Below are 24,465 nucleotides of genomic sequence, written 5' to 3'. Positions count from 1 at the left end.
CCTCGGGAGCTCGCCGGTGGCAGTGAAGGATACACGGGGAGGGAATCACACACACAGGCGGGCACATCGCACCTTCCTGCAACGTGGCAGCAATCGGCCTTTGGAAAGACACAAACCACACCAAACCAAACCCTCATCGGGCCCACGAGCCCTCGCAGCCCGGCCGCCATTACCGGGCTCGGAGCTCCCCCTTCCGGCCCGCCGGGGCCCGGTCTCGGGGCTGCCTCAGCCCGGGCCGGGGGGGCCGGCGGCGGGCAGCCCTCCCTCGTCGCCCCGCTGCCGGCTGCCGGCGGTCCCGGCCCCTCAGGAGGCCTCGGGGGAGGAGGGCAGGGAGGAGAATGCCTCCCACCCCGCCTTGTTCAGGAGCCATGTGGGCTCCGCGGAGTGCCTGTACGGCCAAATGAGGCGTTTGAGTGTCAGCACTGTGACGGCCAAGGCTGCAGTCAAGCCAAGGTCCTTCATGCTGTAATTTCTCCGGTGTAGTGGTTTCCCCGCTGTGTCTTTCCCCTGCACGCATCCGTTCTTCACGCAGCTTTCTCTGTCGGCCCCTCCAAAGGGTGCAGAGTTGTCTTCGCCCTCGCTGATGTGCCCCCACGTAAACCCGACACGCCAGCTTTGGCCCGCCGCGTCCCTGCGCCCCTCACTGCCTGTGATCGTGGCAGATCTTGTGGGACCAACCCTCACAGTTGTTCCTACCCAAGTGCAGGGGGCCTCCCTGGATATTTTGGGAGCCCACCGCTCCTTTACCTCTCACTGCAGAGGCAGAAGATCCTGAAAGGGACTTCAGTGACCAGCCATGCTCCTTCAAAGGTCTGACTGAGCAAAGGAGGTGATGCAGGATCCTCCTGCATCAGTGGAAGGAGCCAAATGAGACAAATAAATGCGAGCCCCAAGAGCATGAGGATACTTGATATCCATGATGTGTGGAGCTTCCCAGCAAAATCGAGATTCTGTTTTATGCAGAAATAGCTAAATACGATTGAGTTTGCAGCAAACCACTGCAAGTCTCCAGCTTCACTTCATCACATGGGCATATCACAGAATCATTGGTTTGGGTTGGCAGGGAACTGTGAAGAACGTCTAGTCCAAGCCCCCTGCCATGGGCAGGGATGTGTCACACTAGATCCGGTTGCCCAAAGCATCTCCTACATGACCAACTTTCTGTGACTGCAGGAGTGGGCACTGACAACTCTTGAGCAGCCTTCTGTTGTTCTTGAGAAATTAATAATACATTAAAACATTACTCAGCACTTGTATATATAGCTTGATGAATATTAATTAAGCCTCAAAATCAGCTGGAGATACCAGCATTGCTTTCTTGCCAGACAGAAAAACGGAGGATGAGATGATACAGGTCATTCACAAAGGCTGCATCCTTTTTTCAGTACGTGCAAACAGGAGTCAGCATGCTGTTCACCCACAGGACTAAAATGACCAGTGTATACCAAAAAGTATTTAAAAATTGTAAATTGGAAAAATGGTATATACCTTTTTGTGCTCCTCTGCTCAGGTTAATTGTGCCCCTGTAAGCCTTGGCCATACAAATTGACTCAGGAGAGGCCTACTGGCAGGCTTAAAATCAGGGTTTTATAGCAGCCTCCCCATAGCAGCTGAAGGACAATAAAATACAATAAAATAATTAATATCTTTCAAGGTGGAGTTCAAGCAGTTTATGAGCTGGATTATACAAGCTGCTTGCCTGTGCCCCTGTGGGGGCTGGACTGGATGACCTGGCATGTCCCTTCCTGCCCTGATCTCAAATGTTATTTTTACAAGGACATTTCTGACAAAGAACCTTTTTTTTTTTTTTTTTTTTTTTTTCCCTTTTAAAAACAGTAAAATTGAGAGAGCCCTGAGCTTTCTCTTTGCATTTCATACAAGAACAAAGGGAAAGAATAAATGCAAGTCCTACCAACAAGAAGATACATAATACCCGTGATGTGGGGATCTTCACAGCAAAATAAAGACTGTTTTATACAGAAATAGCAGAATACAGCCTGTAAATGCCCAGCAATTAATCACAGGTTTGAAGAAATACAACACAGTCATGAAGGCTGAATTTTAAATGCTCTCTTCTCCTGTTTGGACAGTGACAAATTAAAGCCCCTAAAAAAGCAGGTGTGGCTCTGGAAGAAGCCCTCTGAGGGCAATTAAAAATGGGAAAGCAGCTGGTAAGTGTGCAGATGTGACAGACAGAGCAGCTTGAAATATTAATACAAAGGAGGAGAATGGAGGAATTAATGGTGTAGGAGCCGAGGCAAATGAAACAGCACCTGATTTCCAAAGGGGGTCGTGCTACCTCGGATGAAGTGCCTCATCATGAGGGATGGGGCAGGTGCTGGCCCAGGAAAGCCATGACAGCCACATGCCCTTGAGAGCTGCCCTGTGCCCTTTGATGGGCTCAAAGCAAAGGCCCCGGTGAAGGACATCACAGCCTGCAGGAGGTGCTGCCCCATATGTCCCGCGGCTCCCCCACAGCGTGTTCAGTGCAGACACCTCCAAAAACATCCACGGAGCCCAGTAGCAGGGAGAGATGGATTTTCCAGAGCCAGCTCTGGTGAGAGCTTGGTCAAATCCAACAGATGATCTCCAGGCAGGTTTCACAGACAGCTCCTCATGGTTTCCAATTAGTCCACAGTCTCCAGTGTTTGCTGTTCTGAGCCATTCAAGAAAATGGTTATTTTCCCCATTTCAAACAGATAAAACAATTCAGATGAAAGTCAAATCATGAAGGAGTTGTAATTTGCCATTAGGATTACAGGGAAGCCTCAACAGGTTTATAAATAGTGCCATGAAAACAAAATATGAATCAGTGCAAGCCTGAGCTCATCGTCCCTTTTGGAAGAACATCATTCAGTGATTTTGACTGCACTTTCTCTGTACTGTTTCTCTCACATTTATCCCTTCGCTGCCACCCTCCACACATACAGCAGGTAGGAGGTGTCATTGAAGCAGCATTTTGTAGGAATTATCTTGTAGCAAAGTGCAGGCTGGGGGACTGGTCCCATTTTCCTCATCAAAGTCTATTCTTCTGAAGTAACTTCTTGATAAAAAATCTCTTTCCCGCTGTGAATTATATGGACTTTTTCCTCAGAAAAAAAAAGTTGTCTACACAGACTGCTATAGATGACTTGTTTGTTTTCTTCTCCTCTTGTCCACTGGAGATGAGTGTTCCTACTAACCTTAAGCTCTGGCACGTAACAATCCTGCCAGGAAGCCGAGCAAAAGCAACATTTCACTCGAAGCTGCTGGCAGCATGGGGCGGTGGGTAAGGCCTTTACCCATTTCAGCCTCTTGGTACGAGGAAGAAAATCCTCTAGGGCAGAGATCCCTGTTGTGCCTCACAGCTTGCACACAGAGGAGCTCTCTGGAGTTGCCTCCCAGCCCAGGAGCCCTTCCTCCCTCCACCACAGGAGCTCAGTGTGCCGATAACACTCCCGGACCCCAAAAAGCGGGTGTTGCCAAAAGTCCTGTGAGGGAGGGAGGAAGGAGGCAACCACAGAGAGCCGCGAGCACCACCCAGGGCTGTAGTGAAGCACAGGAGCTGCAGCTGGAGAGAAGAGGCGTTTTCAGACAGGGCTTTTCTTCTGTTTTAAGAGCTGGAAACGGGCTGATCTGGAGCTGGCAGCCGACAGCCAAGGAGATGACAGAAGATAGATCTTATCTAACAACCTGAAGCCGCTCTGCGTCCTCCCTCCGGTTCCCCGTGACAACCACAGGCTTCTCCAGCACCACTGGTTAAAAGCAGAGACGTCTCTGAGTGACATTTGGGAGGTTTCGTGTGCCGGGGCAGTAACACAGCGTCAGCCTCACGACATCCCTGCTCCAGGCAGGGGCGCGGAGACAGCGAGTGCTCTCTGCTCAGCCACCTCCCTCCCGCAAGCCACCGCGTCTGGAGACTGCTGCCACGTGCACACATCTGGGATGCATCATGTACCTTCCCCTGCTGGAGAGGAGATGATTTTTTTGGACACAGAGTAAGCTCAGAGGCACTCTGCAGCTTCTAGAAGGGAACAAACAGCAAGTTACTGCACGTACGACAGGAACCGAGAGAAAGACAGGAGAAGGTTTTATTGTGAGCCCAGTGCGAGGGCCTTGGGGGGCATTCAGAGCCTTCATGACTAGAAACATCCCATGCACGTGGGGAGGGAGAAGGCCGAGGATGGGCTGAGACAGGCAATCCCAGCGTGTGTTTGCTTTAGGAGGCTGCCCTGCAGAGGGGAATGCTGCCAGGAGCGTGAGTACCTCGCCGGCTTGGCAGGCTGTGGCTGGTGCCTGGCTTCGGAAAAAACATTTTGGAAAATGCCCGTTGTGATTGTTCTTTATTCTAGGTCTGCATAAATCCTCCTCACCAACATCCCACATGCTTCATTTTTAGAAAGGCAAACATATACTAAAATGCACTCAAATATATACTTATGCATAGGATTTATTGTCGTTTCTAACAAATATTTCAAATTCTTTAACATAATCTTGCCCTTCCAAATTAGAATTCTTTCTCAAGGAGACATCAGAGAGGTAATGTAGCTTTTACATGTGCAGTGATAAAATCAATCTAAAAATATGCAGTGATTTTAAGAGGGAAAAAAGATATATTAAAATAAAATTGCTCTCTAACATATGCTGTGTTCCACTTTGATATACACTGGGCATTTGACTTGTTAATCAGTGCTCGCTATATAACAACATTTCCTTAAAAGTTCTAAAAATCAGCAATGTGCTCAACGTATTTCCAGTCAATGGTCTTTTATTAGCTCCTGGTTCAATGGAAGTCCACTCATCAACAGGCAAATGTTTTAAACACGGCGAAAGAGCTTTTTGAAACTATTTGTCATCCTGTAAGGCTTTAGTTTGCTGATATGTTTTTTTTCTCATTTCTACCATCAAAAGTAAGAGGGGTTTTCATTTTATTTTAGAACATTTCTCTGTGCAATCTGTGCTTTGGTGTTATTTGCTGCCCAGCATCAAAGCATGAGAAATACAGTCACTCCATACTGGATTATAGCTGATAATAAAACCATACCAGGAGAGTGGTCTACCTTTAAGGAGGAACAATAAACATAGCAGCTACCTTAGGCTGTGAGGGCTCTCGAGGTTCTTCATTATGAGTGAATAATAAATCTCCAGGGTCCACTGGAGACTACTTAAAAATAAAACTCTGCAGTCGGAAGAAAAATGACTTTCCCCAGAAGTCTGTGAGGAAGAGGAGACAGAAAGCGAACGCTGCATGTGTGGGGGCAGCCCCCCAGGGCCAAGCAAGGAGGAAGGCAAAGGAGAGGGGTGAAAACAAAACGTGCCTGGTTCGTTTTATAGGCTTGAGAGGGAACGTCGCCTGAAGTTAGGGCCGCAAACACTTGCTTTTACAAGGTCTTCAGGTGCTCCCTGTTTCTGAAAATTAAGTTCTCTGAGTCAGTTTTTCCCACTTGCTGGCGGTGAGCTGAAGTCCAAAGCTCCCGGCTTGCTGCCTGCAGGGCGGTTCGAGCTAGCTCTTGCCCAAGCAGCCGACTTGTCCTGGTGGCCGCTGGGGCTGCTGTCACACAGACATGCCCCTCAGGGCAGCGGGGCTCATCCGCCTGCTGTGTCACGTTTCCTACCGAGGAGGCAGGGAATAACGCCCTGAAATGTCCTGCTGCATGGGACAGCCATCACCAGCCCAGGACGAGGCAGGTGGCTTCTCCTGGCCTCCTCTCCCCGCTCCCTTTGTTTAGCTGGAAATTTTGTGTAGCCTGTGCGTGGTGCACACACACATAAAGGACTGCTGTGTGCAAGGTCGTCCCCGTCTGTGCAATGCCACCGTACGTGCAGGTGAAGTTGAGGACTCAACCAAAAGCTTCCTTTTTCAGGCAAAATGTCTCAGTACTCCTTTAGCAGAAGAGGAATAATTACACTGCCCTGCCTAGGTTAAATATATATGTACATCTGTATATATATATATAAATGTTGCTGTTTCACTGAGAGGCTCTGCCAGGGCCATGCCTTAGATCGGGGTTACAGCTGGCCCCGCTACAAGCATCTGAAAATCATCATCAGCTTGTGTCCAGCAGAAGCGTGCTGAGTCGTGGCAGCTGGCTGCTAAACAGGACTTTTCTGGCAAGAAAACTTTGGGTCTGAGCCAGAGGCGCGCACTGAACTGGACACAGCAGAGGTTCTCCCCTCATGGCCTCCCCGTGCTGGGGCCGGCTGGCTGGGGCCTGCCACGGAGAGGAGGAGGAAGAGGAGGAGGAGGAGGAACTGGGCAATGTGCTGCAAGGAGAAGCCGTGCAGCAGGAGCAGGAGTCTCACCACAGAGGCAGGGGCAGGGGCTGTGTCTTGCAGGCAGCGTTCAGCTGCTGAAGCCAGGAAGACACAGCCAGCTCCGAAGTTTGCACTTCTGTGTCTTCAAGTCTGCAACCTTGATGGCAACCCCTGGCAGTCCCTGCCCAGTGGTACACGTGTGCTGCTTGGTGCACGTGGGGGGAGGACCACAGCTATGCAGCAATGGCAGATTCCAGGTGCGTAACACGTGGCTTGCACTGAAATCCTTGCAATGCACAAGCTGCCCTGCAGAATCAGCTGCTGAGATCCGTATTTCCCCAAATCCCAGCTAAAAGGACCCAGAAGGATGTTCAAGGAGGGGGCATCCCAAGAGCTACGCTCAGTCTAGGGAGACCAGAGGCCCCAGCCCCTGCCTACAGGCTGCTCTGGATGGTCCCCCCAGGAGGCCTGGTTTCTCTGCTTGGTCTCTGTGCTCCTGGTGCTGCCTGCTTTCATCCCAGAGGGACCCAGCCCACGTGTGCCCGGCCTGCCCCACAAGGTGAGCTGCAGCACGGCGAGCGCGGGCACCAGGAGCACGGTCCCGCTGGGAGCCTCCACACAAATGCCGGCGTTCCCTTCTGCTGCCGCGGGAGCAAAGCCTACGTGACCAGGGGCAAAGCCTGAACGCGCTGCAGGAGGGCTCCCCGGGCCACCTTCACAGCCCCCTGCCCCACTGCCCCTCTGTCATTGGGCAGCCAGGAGAGTTTTACCAAGAACTCAAAGCAAAAGGCTCCGGGTTTCCGTAAGGAAGGCAGAAAGGAACCGAGGTACATCACCGCGTTAGTGTGCGCGCCGGCTGATGTAGAGACTCTGCTCACTTATTTCCAAGTAGCTGGCAGCACAGGGTTAGGTTTTCCGTGCTTATCAGGACAAGAGATGAGAAAAAAAGATTAAAAAAAAAAATGTACTTGGGATTTCCTGTTCCCAATCCTCATTTATCACTACTGTGACAGCAGGGCTACAAATCCTTGGTTCAAGATGAGGACCTGGAGGCGCAGAAGGAGGTTGCTCACAAGCGCTCAGCCACTGGTGGCCATGCAGGGCCCAGCATCTTTGAATCTGCTGCAAGCCCCTTCGCCCTTCACCCACCGGTGGCGGTGAGCAGGCGTGTAATTTTTTGTAGTTTTTGTAATTGTTTTCCAAAGCATTGAGCTGGGACCTTGCTTGGCACCCTGAGGAAGACAAATGTGACCTGTTGGTTTAGCATCGCTGCGGGTTTGGGGTCTTTGAGCCCACAAAACACAGAGATGTTGGGCAGGAAAGCCCACAGTTAAGGAGGGAGCAGCAGTCAAAAGGAGGAAGAAAACAGAAGGGATGAAAAGTGGGGGCAAGTTTCGATGCCTTTTTTGAAAATCACCAAGCTGGAACAGCAGGGTTTGAAGGGAAGTGCTGACAGGAGCTCCTATCCTGAGCACCTTTTCTTCTCTGGGGTCATTCAGATGAGTGGGGAGAGTGAAAAAGAGAAAGGAATGGAAAAGTGAGGAAAGGACCCTATAGGATTAGGATGACATTTTAAGCAGGGAAGGTGAGAAAAGGGGCAGAGGACATTTCCTGTCAAGCAATGCATGGGGAAAACAAAACAACCTGAAGGGGGAAAATGCCAAGAAGGAGCAGAAGAGGTGGGGATGCTGACAGAGAAGGACACCACAGAAAATACACTGGTAGGAAAAAACAGACCCTAAACAGTCAGCGGAGAGGCTGATGGAAAAGAGCAGTTCTGGAGAGGAGAGCCTTCACAAACATAATCTTAAGATATCTGTAGATAAGGAGGGATGGAAATGTGCTGTTCTGAGGTCAGTGCTCCCGGCAGAAAGGCACAATCCACCAGGAAGATAAAAGTTCTTCAGAGAAGCAGTGGGCCTAGCCATTTCAAGTAAGGTATGGACCACACTTAAGCTATCTGTACGTGTGTTCAGCCCCAAATCCCACCTCTACTGAGGTAGAGGAAGCCAGGACACCTCCAGAAAGTGGGAATGAGAAAGCCAGCAAAGAACTGGGCTTGGTCTCTGCACCTCTGTGCTGTCTGGTCTGAGTTCTGGTGGTCTGGACATGGGCAGTGACGCAGGGGGAAACAAAGGTAATATGCACAGCAAACTCCGAGTTGGACCAAAAAGATGTCACTTGCTTAAGATCTTCAGTTTAACTGTTGGCAGAATATGTATAAGGAGAACTTAAAGCAGGTTTCTAAGCAAAGTTTAAAGGGCAAGGTGTGTATCAAGACAAGATACTCCAGTACTGTGGCAAGGCCCTGGAGCCTTAACCGCTTTGAAGCCTTCCAGCAGGCAGCACAGAGGCAGGAAAGCAGCACCCGCACGTTAAACATTGTCCACTTGGGCTTTCCAATCAGCTACTGTCAGAGAGAGGGGAAAACATCTGGATAAGTATTGCAAGAAGTAGGAAAAGCCTCCTCGCTGCAGCCCTTTCTCTTTGGTGCGTGCCCAGGTCCTTCTTTGGCCCATGAGGATGGAGAGGAGAGGAAAAGAGGGAGCTGAAGGCTGTTGCTTGGGCATCAGGATGCGCTCAGGGACTTGTCACTTCCCTGTGCTCGGGTGCATCTCAGCTTGGAGCTCGTGCCTTTGGTGGGGATTGCATTTCCCCAAGACGCATCACCCTGCCCGTCCAAAGCAAACAGGGTCTTTTTTGAATTCTGCAAATTTCTCTCCCTAGTGCTGTTTTTCTGGAATGGCTCTCAGCCCTTTGGGGAAGCACACACGAGCACAGCAAGCTGTAACGACCCTTGTTTTTCTGAGATTACCGATTTGTTGCGCAAGATTTCCTAAACGAGGGAGAGAAACAGCGCGTTAAACGGAAATTATTTTCTCTGAAATGGAAAGTATTTCCTCTAAAAACCACCGATGGGTGTAAAAAATCCACTTAAAACATATAACCAAATGTTATTTAATATCTTAAAAAGTAACACAATCCAAAATGGATATTTCGCACAACACTACATAAACAACATGAACACAATATTACCATATGGAGGGACTTTCAAATATAGACTTACAAAAATCCCTGTCCTTTTTTTTTTTTTTTTCCTTTAAATTATTATACTAAGCATGACAAGTAATCATCATTTACAATATGGTACACTGACACAATAAAAACCATGTTACAAATGTGCTGTTATAAATCAGTAACGTTAGGGAAGACATTTCATGAACCGTAATTATTTCATATGAAATACTATACAATATAAACAGAACATCCATCTTGGATGACCTTTACAGCAACCAGAGACCAAGTAATTTTTTAATTTTTTTTTTTTTTTTTTTTTTTTTCAGTGCAAACACATTTATACAAGGCAGTCTTGGCTGCAAAACTCCCTTCTAACATACAGTAAGTCCCACTTGCATTTAGTAACTCATTTAGACCTAATGCAACAGCCACATTCAGTCACTCACAGAAGATTACCTGCAGAGTTATGATCCCTCTCAACTTAACGCCTCCTCCACCTGTAGAAGTAACCTCTGTGCCAATCACCCCGCGGGCCCTTTCATACTTACGGGTGGGCGTCCGTCGGGTGGCTCTAACCGCTGCAGGACGGGACCCAAGGGCACCGCGCTGCGGCTGCCCTGGGAGGTGCTGGGCAGGGGGCTGCCGGCCGCATCTCGCCAGGGGTTCACCCCCCGGCTGCATTTCCAGGTCCAGGTGTGTGCGGGTGGCCTTCTGCGCCTCGTCTGCGTTTAGGGTCTCGGGGGGGAGGAAGGCGGAAATCCTCAGCTCAGAACTGAGCTTCAATGGAGCTAGCGACCAATTCCGCTCTCTGTTAGGTGCGTGGGAGGCCGGGGGAGTTAATGCCAGATTTACACCCGGTGGCTGAGACCAGCGTCTGGAGCGCCGCCACAAGAGGAGCGTGAGTCCCGTTTTCTTCTAGCACCAGCTCGGCTTTAGTTGGGTCCGCTGCGCGCCACGGGGCACGCTGATGCAGGATCGATGCGCTTTACTTACGTCGGGGGGAATGTTTTAGATATATACTTTGCTTTCTTTTAAAGAATTATGTAAAAAATAGAACATTTCTCTCTAATACTGTACAGCTTTCTGCAGAAGAGCAAAGAGAATTAATTGTAAACTGGGGGGTGACACCAGATTAGGAGTGCTATTTGCTTTCTCAGCACAACAATTTGAAGAATCGCGTTTGGGAAAAGCTCTGTGAAATGTACTTGAAAAACAAATTTTTAATTAAAATAACTGTTTCTAAAACCACCGGCGGCAGTACTCGTACGACTGAAAGCTGGTTTTGGCACTGCTAACCTAAGAGTCTCTGCAGGACTGCAAAGTAGTTTCCCTCTTACTTGAACTGAAAGCACGAAAAGATGAGCTCGAGTACAAACACTGAACACTTTGGTCAACTATTACACTTACTTGAGTGATTTCTGAAGAGAAAGAAAGAAACTGGCTAATAATTTCATCCACAGACTCTCAGCCTTGTTTTCTTCAGCGTGCCCCGATAGAGAACAGGGACAGCGAGGTCTGCCTCTGTGCTGGGAGGCTCAGCTGGTACCGCCAGAAGTGCTCCACGGCCCTCGGGCAGAAGGCATGGCTTAAGTGCAAAGCATGACCCATGTTAATGATGGCCTCCGTCTCTTTTATAACAACGACTACCGCTGGCAAGCACTCGGGCCATGGTTTTAATTAAAGTATCTGCTTCCCAATACATCTTACTTTTTGAAGTTGAGCGAACGTTGTTGCTTGTTTTAGGGACATTTCACAATGGCGCACGGAGTCGAACGGATAATGATTTCCTATGGTCTGTAACTGAAATACTTAAAACCAGCTAAATTAGCTCAGCTGATGATTGTATATTAACTTGCATCAGGATAATGGTAGTAGGTTTGCTGAAAGAGGTGTTCATAAATCGGGGTTTGTATATAAGTGAGATCTGCTTAGGTTCAACTGCCACTTTCTTCCTTTGGTTTTTGGAAAATCTTTCTTTTTTCCCTCTTGAAAGGTGGCTTGTTGCAACTGGCTACTTTTCAAAAGCCAGCTTCATTTTTCTTGGAAACTCGCCCACGTTCTTTGAACAATAGGCACATACCTCGAGTGGGGACCCGATACTGCTCCCAGAGAAGTCAATTAAGAGCTGCTGGCAATTTCTACAGGAGCAAGTGTTTCTAATGCACACGCTCTAGAAAACAGAGTGTGTATCGTTGAAGGAAGAGCTGCTCTAACACCCTTGCCGGTTCAGAGAAACCATGACCTGATATGTTGGCAAAAACGGAGGCAGAACAGGGCCCAGCATGTTTGAAGGCTGCCAAGAAAATACCCAGAGTGTCTTCTGTCAAACCCCAAACTGTCAATCATATTTCACAGACTGTAGATGTTCCTAATTTGCTAAATTACAAATACATTTTCAAGTTCTACCAGGCAGAAATTGTAGCAGTAACTGGGGAGAGGATGGAAGGTTTGAGCCTCCCTTTCACTTTTATCCCAATTATGCAGCCTTGTCAAAGTCTTAAGTGACTCATCTGAAAGACAGATTTTTAATATTTTAAAATGAAATTGTGGCAATGGAAACATGATGACTTCATACGCAAGCATTGACACACAAGAGAACGCCATGAGCTAATGCTTCAAAGTTTTTAACCTTGCTTTGTACAATACACTTTTTATGTTGCTGCATTTCATCAAATTCATGGAGGTAGTTATATGTGTAAAAAAAATTACCATAAAAGTAACATGTTGTATTATAATAATACATAATAAGTGTGCAAAATGCCGACAGATTTGTGTTGACCCTTTACAGTTGAACACAACACAGATTCAACCTAATCTAACTCTGTAAACCTTTAAATTGATACATTAGAAGAAGAATGACAGATAAGCAACCATGTAATACAAGGCTATGATTTCATCAAAGGATTAGGGTGACATAAAGCACTCAAGCTCCACTCTCGTGGTTTTGTTACCAGAACCTCAAGATGGAATTTCCTTATATTCCATTGTTGATTTTAAAAGGAAAAAAAAAAAAAAAAAAAAAAGAATTCAAGATTAGAACGTTTCTATTTGAAACTTCTGTTTACATTCCATATTCCAAGAGTCACATTAATATTGGTACAATGCCATGTCAACATTAATATGACATTTATGTTGTCTGCTGGTCTCTGGGAACTTCAGGAAATCACATACTAAACAGTTTGTAGGTATGTATTGTCATATTTTGTTGGAATTATGTCTTCTGTACAACCAGCTGCCTGCATAAGTTCTGATTAGCTTATGACAAACAAACGTTTCTCCAAAAGGTGAAATTTGCTTTTGCTGTTCACATTTTAATACTGCCATTAGTACTTCAGATCATCAGCTATATATATATATATATATATATGTTTTAAGTTTTGACATTTTTATTTACTGAATTGATACATACTACTGATGTCAGAGCTGTCTCAGAAAACAGAATCACAGTCAGCCACTGCATAGGATATGACAATTCCCCACAAAAACTCTGACTCTACAGTTCGCATGGAGTAAGTACGGCTGGAGTTACATACTGAGTAATAAGATGCGTCATGCAAAGCATTATATGGTAATTAGAGCACATCTTGGAAGGTATGATAAGGCAGAAGGCTAAAGGCCAAGTGACTTTGATAACCAACCAAAAGCACAATAATTTCCTTTGTGTGCACTGAAAGGTCTTATTGCTCCCATGAAATGGAATTTATACATTGAAACCAAGGAAAACAGACCTGTGCATTTACTGGGTACTGCAGATGTCCTTGACAGAATTAGCAACTGATTGTGTCCAGAGTTAGAAAGCCATTTTTGTAAGTAAATGAACTTTATCCAACTGCGTAACATAAGGCTGAACCTTCAGTGAAGACTTCTGATGACAATATAGAACATGAGTGAAGCTCAAATGACGCTGTGTACAGAGTAATACATGTCACCAGAACCTGATGAAAACACTGGTTTTAAATATGTACAGTTGGGTTTAACACCTGTGTACTACAAGAGCTAGACAGTGTAAATGTCCCTTTTCTATTCAACAGTTTGGACTATTGAATATTTTCATATCTTTGTTATTCTTCCACCAATTTGTCTGTTCTGATAAAAAATGAAGATAGAATTAATTTTGAAGTCAGTTTGTTGCACTACCGGGTTGCATGAGTAACAGAGTAGAATGTGACCCTATACCTAAAAATTACTCTTTAAGTTCAACTAGCCTTAGAAGTTACTCTGCAGTAATTAGCATAGTATTAATTACTTTGGAGCAACAGTTTAGGGGAGAGCAATTGGGATATACCATACCTACAGAATTCAGATTTCTGCTGCCAACCAAATGGACACATTTAATTTCTAGAAACTAGATGTGTCCATAAAATGCTAAATTGCAAATAACATCCACTGAATAAAAAGGCCAGAAGTTTATAATTCTCTAAATTTTGTTCTCTGATAATCACTACAATGTATGCTATTTTTAATAGCCTAATTTAGGCACTCTATTTAATAAGCTACATAAAATAGATTTACGTCCTTCCACTAGAAAGAAATCAATTCTTCAGGCCATACTTGTCATTTATATCACAAAGAATATTTTTGTTCAAAGAAATTAGTTATTCTGATTCCTCTATTAATGGCGAGTTGCAATACCAGAAGTGACACAGGAATTAGATTATCTGTCTTAAATACTTGATTGATACTGAAGATATTCCCTATATTTTCTGTCACTCCATGGTGCGGCTCCGTGACAGTTATAACTTTCCCTTCCCTCCCCATTCCCCCCTCTACCTCCTCATTTCTGACTCTGGAAGGTCAAGTAGCAAGTTTCAGTACATAAACATCTCTCATACTTTTGAAACACGAAAGGGGAAGCTGCCTCCCTACCCACCCTCCATACTCTAAAAGAAAGACCTCTTTTTACTCACTAAAACAGGTATTTTGCAAAGTTGTGTCCCAAAAACACACAGTGAAAATGACTGATTGGTACTAATAATTCACAGATAGAGCTGAGGTCACCACTTGTCACGTTTGGCATCATTTTTCCTCATGGTGATCCTGGCTGGTTACTTTCAGCAGTGGCTCAATTTTTGAAGTAGAACAACTCTGCAGCAGAGTTTAGCTTCTGACCGGGGGCATCACACATCTGTGGCATTTTTTTTTAAACGAAGTTGGCAACTGCATGGACATTGAAAATGCAGATTACACTTACAGTGTCTAGACTTTCATTTATGTGCTCAGTTACAATTAAGTGAAGCAAAAAGTGTACATATTATCCCTACTGCTATTCTGTTGCTACAGAGCCGCAAATGTGAAAAGCAATACCTTGAAATAAAGATTTCTTTGTTGCCCCTAGTCTACATAGCAGCACAGTTTAAGTAAACACTAAAACTGTGGTTGAGATGCTTTTTTTTTTTTCCCCAAAGATGTAAACATCAGTCCCAGTGTCGTAAACTTTACTGTATAGGATGAGACAGAAATTCTGAGGCAGGATGACTATCAGACACTAGTGACAGAAGCTTGCAGGCAGTTAGCTGGTTTCTGCAGTTTCTCAGCTTCGCTTGTCGGCGGGTCTGCGGTGGCTCGGAAGTTGAAGGTTGGGCCTGCACCACCGTGTGCAGGGCTCAGAGCAGGGTTCTGACGTCTGTTGCTTTCAACAATACTCGAAGTGTTGGATGCCAGGCTCTCACGAGTACTAGAATGGAAAAGAAATATATATACACACTCGTATATGACATGCCTATATATCTATGGACCAGACAGGAAAGGAGAATAGAGTGTTTTATAACAGGCTTCCTGTGTTTGTATGTAATGTCACATCAATAAACCATCGCATTTTGACGGTTCACATATGTTCCTCCAAAACGGGTTCCAGAGGTACTCAGCAGCCACCATGCTGCAACGCAGGTACAGCACTGAGCAGGGCTGAGGCTGTCACACAGGGTCTGTACACTGAACCGGTATCAAGCATCTGGATTTTACACTCAAGGAAATAAAATAGCTTCCATTTTGCACGTGGGGCATATTAATTTTATTTCCCGGATGGTGAATTTTTGCACAAAGTAACTTCAAATCAGCACTGTGACCGGGCAGAGCTAGGAGAATGCTCGTGCAGCACAGCCTCCTCTGCTGTCCCCTCTTCTCTCTCTCTTTAACACAGATTATTTGTAAGTTAAAGACACTACTTTACATTAAACCCATAATGCTTCTGAACACTGCACTTCAATTCTGCTTCACAGCTGAGACAACTGCAACTTACAAGACAGTGAGAGATCTTAACTGCCTGCTCTGCAATCATTCTCTACACAAGAACGGGTGCTGTTATTTCATTTATGCAACAGACCGAGTTCCTTTCGTTCTAACACACTGCCTGTCCATGGGAGTGACAGCACACTGAGCGCTTTTAAAGAGTAAGCCTTTTAATAACACATCTAGCTGTGAATGCAGAGGAGCCTTTATTTTAACCTACAGCTTTTCAAAAACTCAGCCAAGATATACTAAAGGTAGTTTTTACCAATACTACTCTTTTTTGCTCTCTTACCACTCTTTATCTCTGAAGAATGTTTTTCCATGCAGAGAGAGATTTGGTTTTCAGGTAGTCCATGTATCCTTCACCCACACCCCTACTTCTTTGTAAAATGACATCACAACTTGCTGTGGAGGTGTGTGTAGAGTACATTTAGAGGACTGAATGGGTGTTACACAAGCACCAAAAGCAGATACTAATGACAGAGCTTCCTGGTCGGTTTAAAATCAACCTAAATTTACCTGCTCCTGAAAGGAGCTGCTCCCACCTGCCTTGTGTGGTCCTGACCCTGCAACATATTCCTCTCCCAGTTAAATACTAGTCCGGAGAAAAAAGATGAGGGCTAGTAACAGGGGAAGAGTAGAAACACACAGCCTGGAATGTGGCAGGGGAGAAATGTGTCGGTGCATGGCAGAAACACCTTGTGTAGCTGTAGTAATAAATGTAGCTGCAAACCATCCTGAACTGAATGAACCTGGAAAAATCAATGATGCTTCTAGAAAAGTTCTCGTAGATATTTTTAATTTGATCAGATTTGGTACTGATCACCTCCTGCCAATCACCTTATTGTAAGTACCTCCAAACAGCGACGACGGGCGACACTCACACTAAGCAACCTCCGTGAGCTGCAGTGACATAGGGTGTGCTTCTGTTGCTCGTTTTTTGATCCCTCTCCCTCTGCTTATTAATGAAAACAGATGCAATCTTTGTTTTTCAGAGATCAGCCAGTACTGTATCATTCTTTATGGAACCACCAATTCCAGATTTTCAAACCAATTTCAGTTCCAATGTTGCAAACTGACCATTGTTAACATCTGTAGATGATGACTGCAGAGAGAGTTTAGCATGCACAGCAATGCCAAAATTAGCTTCTGGGTGAAAAGAACAGCAGTATTACATGAACTTTAAAAATAAAGGGAAAAAATAATATTAAAAGCTAGTGGATACTATATCCCACTTGTATAAATGTGCTGAACAAAATACAGTGAGGCTGTTTTCCCAATGGCAACGTATTCATGAATTTCTCATACAAAATACTTTTGAAGTCAAATGACCATTGCAAATCTCGTTAACTACATCCTGCATTGGTGGTGGTGTTTTGTTTTTTTTTAATGCCCCTTTTTTTCTTGTCATTTGTCACACTTTGAAAATACCCTTTTTCTTTCACAGTGTCGAATTGGTAATTTTGATTCCCCGAGCAACGCTGCACACTGCGGTTTAAATGAAAGATGAAAAGATAGCACCACACCCCAGGAAGTCCAGTTGCACATTAGTGGAAGCTAGGAGAGTACACTTGAGAAACTTCCCTAGAAGCGTGTCCTGTTTTGATCCTCTTCCTGAGGTACCTGCTAATGGACGCTGTCAGATCTGGGGGAATCTTACCAGATGGATGCTGGATGGTGGGTTTTTATTTCCTGGAAAAGGGCTGTGGAGTACGTTTTTTATAAGGTAGGAAAGTAATAACAGCATGGCAATTATAGCCAAAGGGTTGGATTCACCCTCAGCTCCAGTGATTTTTATAGTTATATCAAGGAGTGACCAGAAGTGAGCAAAAGCATCCAATTTAATCGTCTTGATGCAAAACTCATGACTTGGACATATAAAAGCCTTTGAAATACCCAGAATATATGCTGGCCTTATGAAACAAATACACAGAAAAAAAAACTACAGAATGCTGCATTTTTGTATAAATAAAAAAGCTTACTTGCAAAAAAAAAAATTGTTAATAAATAAACAGTAAAATAAAAAAGGGATGTGTAGAGCACAATCGTTATTAAAAGCTGCTTATCTGTTTCCCTTTTAATCTTAACAGAGTGCTATAGCAGCACTAAATCCAGTATGCTCACAACATTCTGTTCTCTCGCTAGCTAAATTTAAGCTGAACATCAACAGGAATTTTAGCTTTTGTGTAAACAGTTAGGGAAGGAAATATCTGACTTTGCATTAAGCAGAAATGCAAGCTTATATTCAGTTTGCATGCAGCAGGCAAGACAGCAGTCTAAGAACTGATTTTTATCCAGTCAACACCCTGTCCTGTAGATGAAATGCACGCTGCAGAGTGAGGCAGGCTGGGCACGCAGCAATAAGCATTATACACTCCCCTGCCAAAACTGCCTGCAAGTATAGCACTTCAGCTTAAAGAAATTACATTTTTAAAAAAAAACAGTGCGCACAGCCTCACACAGCACTTGTGTGTGAAAAAGATGCCGAGCATCTGCAGGAGCAAATTCAAACCCTTCTTGTATTGAAGTTAGATTCAGTGTAAGTGCAATGACTTGCTCAAATTATTTTTCAAAATTTTTACTCGGAAGAATCATACACATGTTAAAAGCCTGCTCCAGTGGTTTGATGTTCCCTGCGTGCTGCAGCAGGCCCAGTAATTCCTGCCTTGTTATTAACATCAAGCAGGAGTAACCATCAAATCCAAAGGAATTTGTTCCAGAGTGGCAGGACTAACTGAAAAGGAAATTTAGTCCTGTGTCTAGGAGCAGGAAACCCTTCACATGGCTTTCTGAGGGCCTTGCTAGAGATTTATAAGAATATATAATTTTGAGGAATAAGAACACTTTTTGTAGTGAAAAAAAAAAAAAAAAAAAAAAAAAAAAAAAAACAAACAAACAACATTTTCTTTTACCTAATACAAAGCCAGTCTTGGAGGTTTTATTTTTAAACACAGCCAATAAATAATTTAAGCCTAAGCAAGACATTATAAGAGAACAACCATTGTAAATTATTTCTGTGGGTTTAGAGTCACTGTTCTGAACTCTGATGGGCTGCTATCCAGGGCAAACAAAACCAGGCAAGCTCCACTCCAGCAGGGACCTAGGGCTGCCAAAGGCCAGAGGGAGAAGGAAGAAGGCTCCAATGAAAGGTTCTTAACCTGGAAATGAGCTGGTGAAATCTTCAGGGTAGGAAACACACCAGCAACTCTCTCCTCCCTATGTCTGTAAGACTCCTAGTGCACTGAGACTTCTGTGATGTCTGAGATCCCTGCAATGAGGATGGCTAACCACTGCCACCACACACAAACGTCTGGACACCTTTGCCAAGTACCCGAGGCAAGACACCTCTCTCTCTGCTGATGCAGAGCTGGGGCACCTCTGAAGTTCAAATATCCTGAGCACTTTCAGCTGTGGAGGGGGAACAGCTGTTCCAGTCTCACCAGTTTGGAATGGTGACAGATAGATAAATACACTTCCAAAATGTTTTAAGAAAACAAAGAAAAAAAACACAACCCCCCCTAAATATATATTTTTATACATTTTCTGAGCCAAGGATAATGGCAGCTAGTTATGTCTACTCTTCCAATTTGTCTTGATGGTGAAGGGGGGGGGGGGGATATGCAGGAGCTCACCCCTTCTAGTCTAAATGCAAACACAAGTTTCAAACAGAAAAAAGGATACAGGGAGTTTTTTTCAGCAAAAGGAAAATTATCTAATACAGTCAATGCCGCAAATGGCCTCTGGTTACTTACAGTATGGGGAAGACCCACACCTCTGAATTGTGGATTCAGAGCTGCAGAAAACACGGTCTGAAAGCCTACATGTGCTTAATGCGGCCCTATGTTCTGTCACCAACACAACACACACAGGTCACTAAAGCTTCCTAGCCGGTAAAGCTGCAATTAAGGAGACAGGCCTACCGTGGGGAGTTGAACCCGCTGTCCACAGTGATGCTGCTGCTGTCCATGCTGTCCAGGCGGGCCGAGTGGGTGGCTCGCTGGTTGTTGCTGCTTTCCGTTTCCTTCGGGGCGAGCAGAGTGAGGTTCTTCTCAAACTTCCGCTGCAGGTCCCTCTCCTTCTCTCGCTCTAGGAGCCACTGCATGGTGCCCACGTCATCCCTGTTCTTCTCTTCCTCAGCGTTTTTGTTGGTCCCCTCCTCCGAGTCGTCGTCGTCGGACACGTTGTAGTAGTCGAAGGAGGCCTCCTGGTTCCCAGTCGTCTCCTGCTGCCTCTGCGAGCCGGGCATGGCCTGCGTGACCGAGCTGACTATCGCTTGCTCCAGCTTCTCGCATCGGACCGGCAACGTGTCAGAGGGGGTCTTCTGGTGGGGCTTGAGCAGGGGTGTGCTAGACTTATGGTAACTATTCACAGAAAGAGTGTTGTGCAGAGGTTTAAAGAGTGTATCCTTGCTAAATATTTCTTTCCTTTTATCCAGGCTGCTTGACTCAGCGCTGTGGTGTTGGACCAGCCGCCCGTTTGCGATCACCTCTGGAGTCTGGCCAGCTACTGCTGAGCCACTGCTCGGGCCCTTCGGGGACTCCTCTTTGTGCACCCCGGGCTCCCTGACACCATGCTGAGACTGTCTTTCTGAGGGAGCCATTTTTTTGAGCCCGTCTGTCCCTGTCAGCGTGTCATGATCCTCCTTATTCTTTCCCAGCGGTGACGGAGCGGTAAGCACGGTCTCGCTGGACGTGTTGCACTGGAAATAGTCATCGACTGCAGATTTTGTTGTGCAGGAGTTGAGCTCGCTGTACGAAGGCAAGTTCTCCGTAGGCTTGTTTTGTTCCAACAGGCTACACGAACTGGGGGTTTCTACACTGCCACTGGCTATTTCAGGGATGCAAGTCTCTTTGTAGCCTGCGGCTGAAATCAGAGCCCTTTGATGACTGAGTGACTGAGACGGCCGTAAGGTACTATCGTCGATGTAAGTTTGGCTCGTTGTTTGGTCATCTGGGCTACAGCCTTCGCCTATGTCTTCAGGCGTGCCCAAAGTAGCCGAGCCCAGAGGTCCTTTGGAGTTATCCATGGATCTAGACCTTTCTTTAGCCTTACTGGACCGCTCGTTCCTCGATCGTCTATCCTGCGTATGGCTGTGGCTCCGGTGGACCTTGGAGTGGGAGCTTCCCCTGGAAGGTTCAGGAAAAGGCATTTCAGTTCTTCTCTTGGCCAGCTCACCAGACACGTCCCATTCTGGTGTCATGGGAAAGTGAGATTCAATCATGTTAGGATTGCTGTGCATTATAAAATTATCTCCCTTGTGTTCTATTATAAAACAGCCTTCCCGTGGGGATCGAGTCAAGGGATCGTAGAAGTCATACTCCCTTTCGGCTGGGATATCCAAATGAGAGCCATCTGATGGATCTCCTTTGGACACCCGAGTCTTGCTGTGTGACCTCGACTTCCCATGAGACTTTCTGTGATTCCTACTTTTTTTACTTCGTCCACTGTGGTGAGCTGAAGATCCTGCTTTGCTTCGTTGAGCCTTTTCTTCTTCAAGTTTCTTCATTAGTGCAGTGTGCCTCATGACATTTTCCACAGTCAAGTCTGGGTTAATGCGCCTGATAATCTCCATTTCTACTTCTCTAGGTATAGTGGTAGGGGTGTCCTCGTCCCTTAGCGGCCACTCCTCCGGAGGAAACTGGGCAGAGAAATTTGCCAACTGTTTTGTCTTGTCCTTCTTAAAACTTAATCGGAATAATTTGAGTCCAAATTTCTTAGACTGCTTTTCTACATCCTTGGGCTTTGTGAGCGTCTCTGCTTTATAAGAAAAATTGACAGTACTTTTACTTTTCTCAGTAGGTGGGACCTGACATAACGAAGGAGGACAGTATGAGTCTTTACAGTCTTTTGCTGATTTCCTCTGTAGGGTAGATGCATGCATGCTGTGCATGTCCTCTCTGCAACAATGGCAGGAGTCGCAGTGGTTTTTGGGTAGTGTTCGATCCCTGACGCATCCCGAGGTGGAGGGAGTTATAGTTCCTTGTTGCGGAGAGGTACATTGAGACCTGTCAGGTATCCTCTCGTCCAAATGGTACCATTTACTGTTAGTTCTTATGAGAGATGGTGTTATAAAGTAAGTCTGCGGGGTTACAATGAAATAACCATCCGGAGTTGGGTATATTTTCCTCTCCCGTACAAGCATATTCAAGGTATGTCGAAGGATTTCTGGACTGGGTGTTGGAACTCCTAGAAATGACAGCAAACAACAATCAGGGAGTGCATAAAACTTGAAAGACCTCTCTGGCTCCCCCCCTCCCCTGCAAAAACCTGTTTTTCTGATGTGTAGGCTGGAATATGCTGAACAAACAACTCCAGCGAAGTACTTTGCTAGGCATTCTCTTGTCTGTTTGTTTTTCCACTTATCTCCTACACTTTAGATGTATGAATTATTAAGTAGAAAGGAGGCCATTAATGGAGTGTTTGGGGAAAAAAAAAATAAAAAAAAGAGAGAGAGAACAACTAGTCACTTCCATTGCACAGGTGACCCTAAGCTACAAGATGAAATCACTGGAAAGCAAAGGGTATCGGGGGAATGCTTCACTTTTTTTCTTCTTCCAACCAAATACCTATATCCCAATTCACCAGAAGTATTTAGAACAATGTACAGTCATGTATAAAACATTGGTTATTTGCTTACTTGGATGCCTAGGTTGTTTCTCTATGGAAGAATACTACAAAGGAAAAAAAAAGCATCCCCCAAATTTAAAATGTCTCAACTACAACAGCAGCTCCAAAAGATACGCCTTGAGTGATACAGTTCAACTTACCCACATAAACTTTTCTACTGTGCTGCAACTTATAGATCTAGCTCCTAACACGCTGCTTCTGAGAGTTCACCTCCTTTCAAGTGAGATGTGAGGGGTGCTTACCTAAGTGAACATATCATGCCACGAGAGGGACAGGCTGTCAACCTTGCACCAGTGTCACACTAGACACACGGTAGACCTGGCGCTGTGAACCTGGTCCTTCGCACTGCCAGTACTCCTGCTGGGTTCAGTGGTGCAGGAGCAAGTCTTTAATACTTTATTAGATAAAATACCGAGTTAGCATGCTGTGCACAGGAGTAAGCTCCATCTAGAGCTAAGGGAACAAGAGGTTTAGTTCACAAGCTAGTTTAAAAAAATCTGTTTGCGTTGAATGAAAAATAAAAATCTTGGATTTTTTTTCAGTGGAAAAAGTTATCTTCAAGCAATACATTTCCTGAACTAAAAACTGCTTAAGTTTATTTCTGGGTACTAAACTGATTTACGTTTTTAGAATTGGAGAAATTGTTTTAACCTGTTAGTGTTATTTACTCTAGGTTTTAGTTTTCATCAAAACTAATTTAGAAAACAAGTAGCAGAAACAGAGAGCGAGTTAGGCTGGAAGGGACCTCCTGAAGCCACGTGGTCAGCCCACCTACTCGAGACCAGGCCAACTTAGGTCACGTTGTTCAAGGCCTTGTCAAGTCAAATTCTGCATACCTGAAAGGACTGGAATTCCATGAAATCATGCATGCATTTCATCAAAGTACCTGCTTTTCACAAAAACACTTCATGGAAACATCCCAACCAGCTGTACCTGTCACAGACACAGTTATCTTCTGCGGCACACAGTGCGCGGTCACCAGCTCTTCGCTTGTGTGCCAAAGGCTGGAGTCTGCAAGCTCACTGAGCTCCTTGTGTGAGCAGACACGAGGATGACAGCAAGGGCTCTGGCACTACCACCAACATCCCACCGAACGGGCAGCGTGCTGTTGATGGCACACATAAACGGGCTCCAAACTTCAGCTCCCAGAACCACAGCATAAATGAAAGGCAAGGCAATGAAAAGTTCACTGTCTCAGAGTGTGCTCCACGTGACAAAGAAACCAAGAATATTCAGCTTCATTACTGGCTAACCTGGGATGCTGAAATTAGATCAAGTAAATAAACAAACAGGCCTGGAAGAAGGCTCTGCATTTTACCAATACTTTTCAAAATGCAAATGGATGCCACAAAGCTCACATACACCATCGCTGAAATATGCTACCAAATGAAGAAGCTCACACAGTATTTCTTTCAAAGGAAGTGGGAAGGGAAAGCTTTTGTACTCTGCATTACATATTGTCTCTGTTGAACAGCATGACTTTTTAAATGAACTGGAGAACTCGCTCAAAAACAGTTTCTTGCTGCAAGGGTAACTCAGCACAGGCATGTTCTTGAGGACTGGATGACAGCCTGTAGTAAAGCACTTGGTGACTCAAGTAAGTCCAGCCTTTGTGAACAACGCAAGTCTTACAGTGCTGAACAAAGTGCAGGTGACCAGTACCACAGCTTACAGCAGCCCTAACATCCTGTAAGCCTCAGAAGTCTTGCTGCCGTGCACCCTCACACCTGATTTCATACCAAACACGGTGACACAGATCTCCCATTCACCATGTCAAGCACATTGGAAAGTAAAGCATAGTACGTAAAATAAAGGTTCCATTTCTTGGCTGCTTCTGCCAAAGAAACAGATGCAAACTACCTGGGAAATAAGGAGAGGTGGAAAGTGAAGAGAATTAATGAGGAACGGACATTCACCATTTTCCATGAAGAAAAGCATAGCCCCCATGCCCTTTATTTTAACATGCCCTTGTACGTCTGCAAGCCATGCTGAAGGAAGGCTGGAGGAGCTCTGCCCGAGTTGAGCCCTGACTAGAATTTAAGGGAAGAGGTAAGCATAACTTCACTGCCTTTACTTACAACTACAGCAGCACACTAAGAAGAAACAAGTAGAAAGATGCTAATCCCTCTTATGCATGCTACTACCGCATTGCTTTGATCTGCCAAAAACTGAAAATCCCCTTTTTGCCCAAACTTGAGGAGTGGCGCAGGTGCCTACTCTCGCACATGGGAGAAGGGACTGCCTGCCCAGAATCCAAGGCAGCCCCTGCTTGCAAGTCTTAGGCTTTTACTCCAGTGTAGATATTCTCCTTAAATTGCCCATTTCTAAATGTAGCCGATACCCTTCTATATCCAGGTA

The 24,465-nt window shown here is 45.4% G+C and overlaps 1 protein-coding gene across 9 annotated transcripts in view; it reads right to left on the bottom strand.

Moving 5' to 3' along the window:
* Positions 1-11,860: 11,860 nt before the first annotated feature.
* The window catches only part of STOX2 (storkhead box 2), a 71,209-nt gene continuing 58,604 nt past the window's right edge, over positions 11,861-24,465 (bottom strand). For all 9 annotated transcript variants that reach the window (XM_035323890.1, XM_035323894.1, XM_035323892.1 and 6 more), the window contains 2 exons: positions 19,401-21,666; positions 11,861-14,926 (listed from right to left, as the gene is read on the bottom strand). In XM_035323890.1, coding sequence (XP_035179781.1) covers positions 14,731-14,926; positions 19,401-21,666 — 2,462 coding nt within the window. In that variant the 3' untranslated portion in view covers positions 11,861-14,730. The remainder of the gene's footprint in view (positions 14,927-19,400; positions 21,667-24,465) is intronic.

This window comes from Oxyura jamaicensis, chromosome 4 (assembly GCF_011077185.1).
Source record: "Oxyura jamaicensis isolate SHBP4307 breed ruddy duck chromosome 4, BPBGC_Ojam_1.0, whole genome shotgun sequence".
Classification (NCBI taxonomy): domain Eukaryota; kingdom Metazoa; phylum Chordata; class Aves; order Anseriformes; family Anatidae; genus Oxyura; species Oxyura jamaicensis.
The sequence above is the reverse complement of the archived record's forward strand: the minus strand, read 5'-3'. Positions and strand labels throughout refer to the sequence as shown.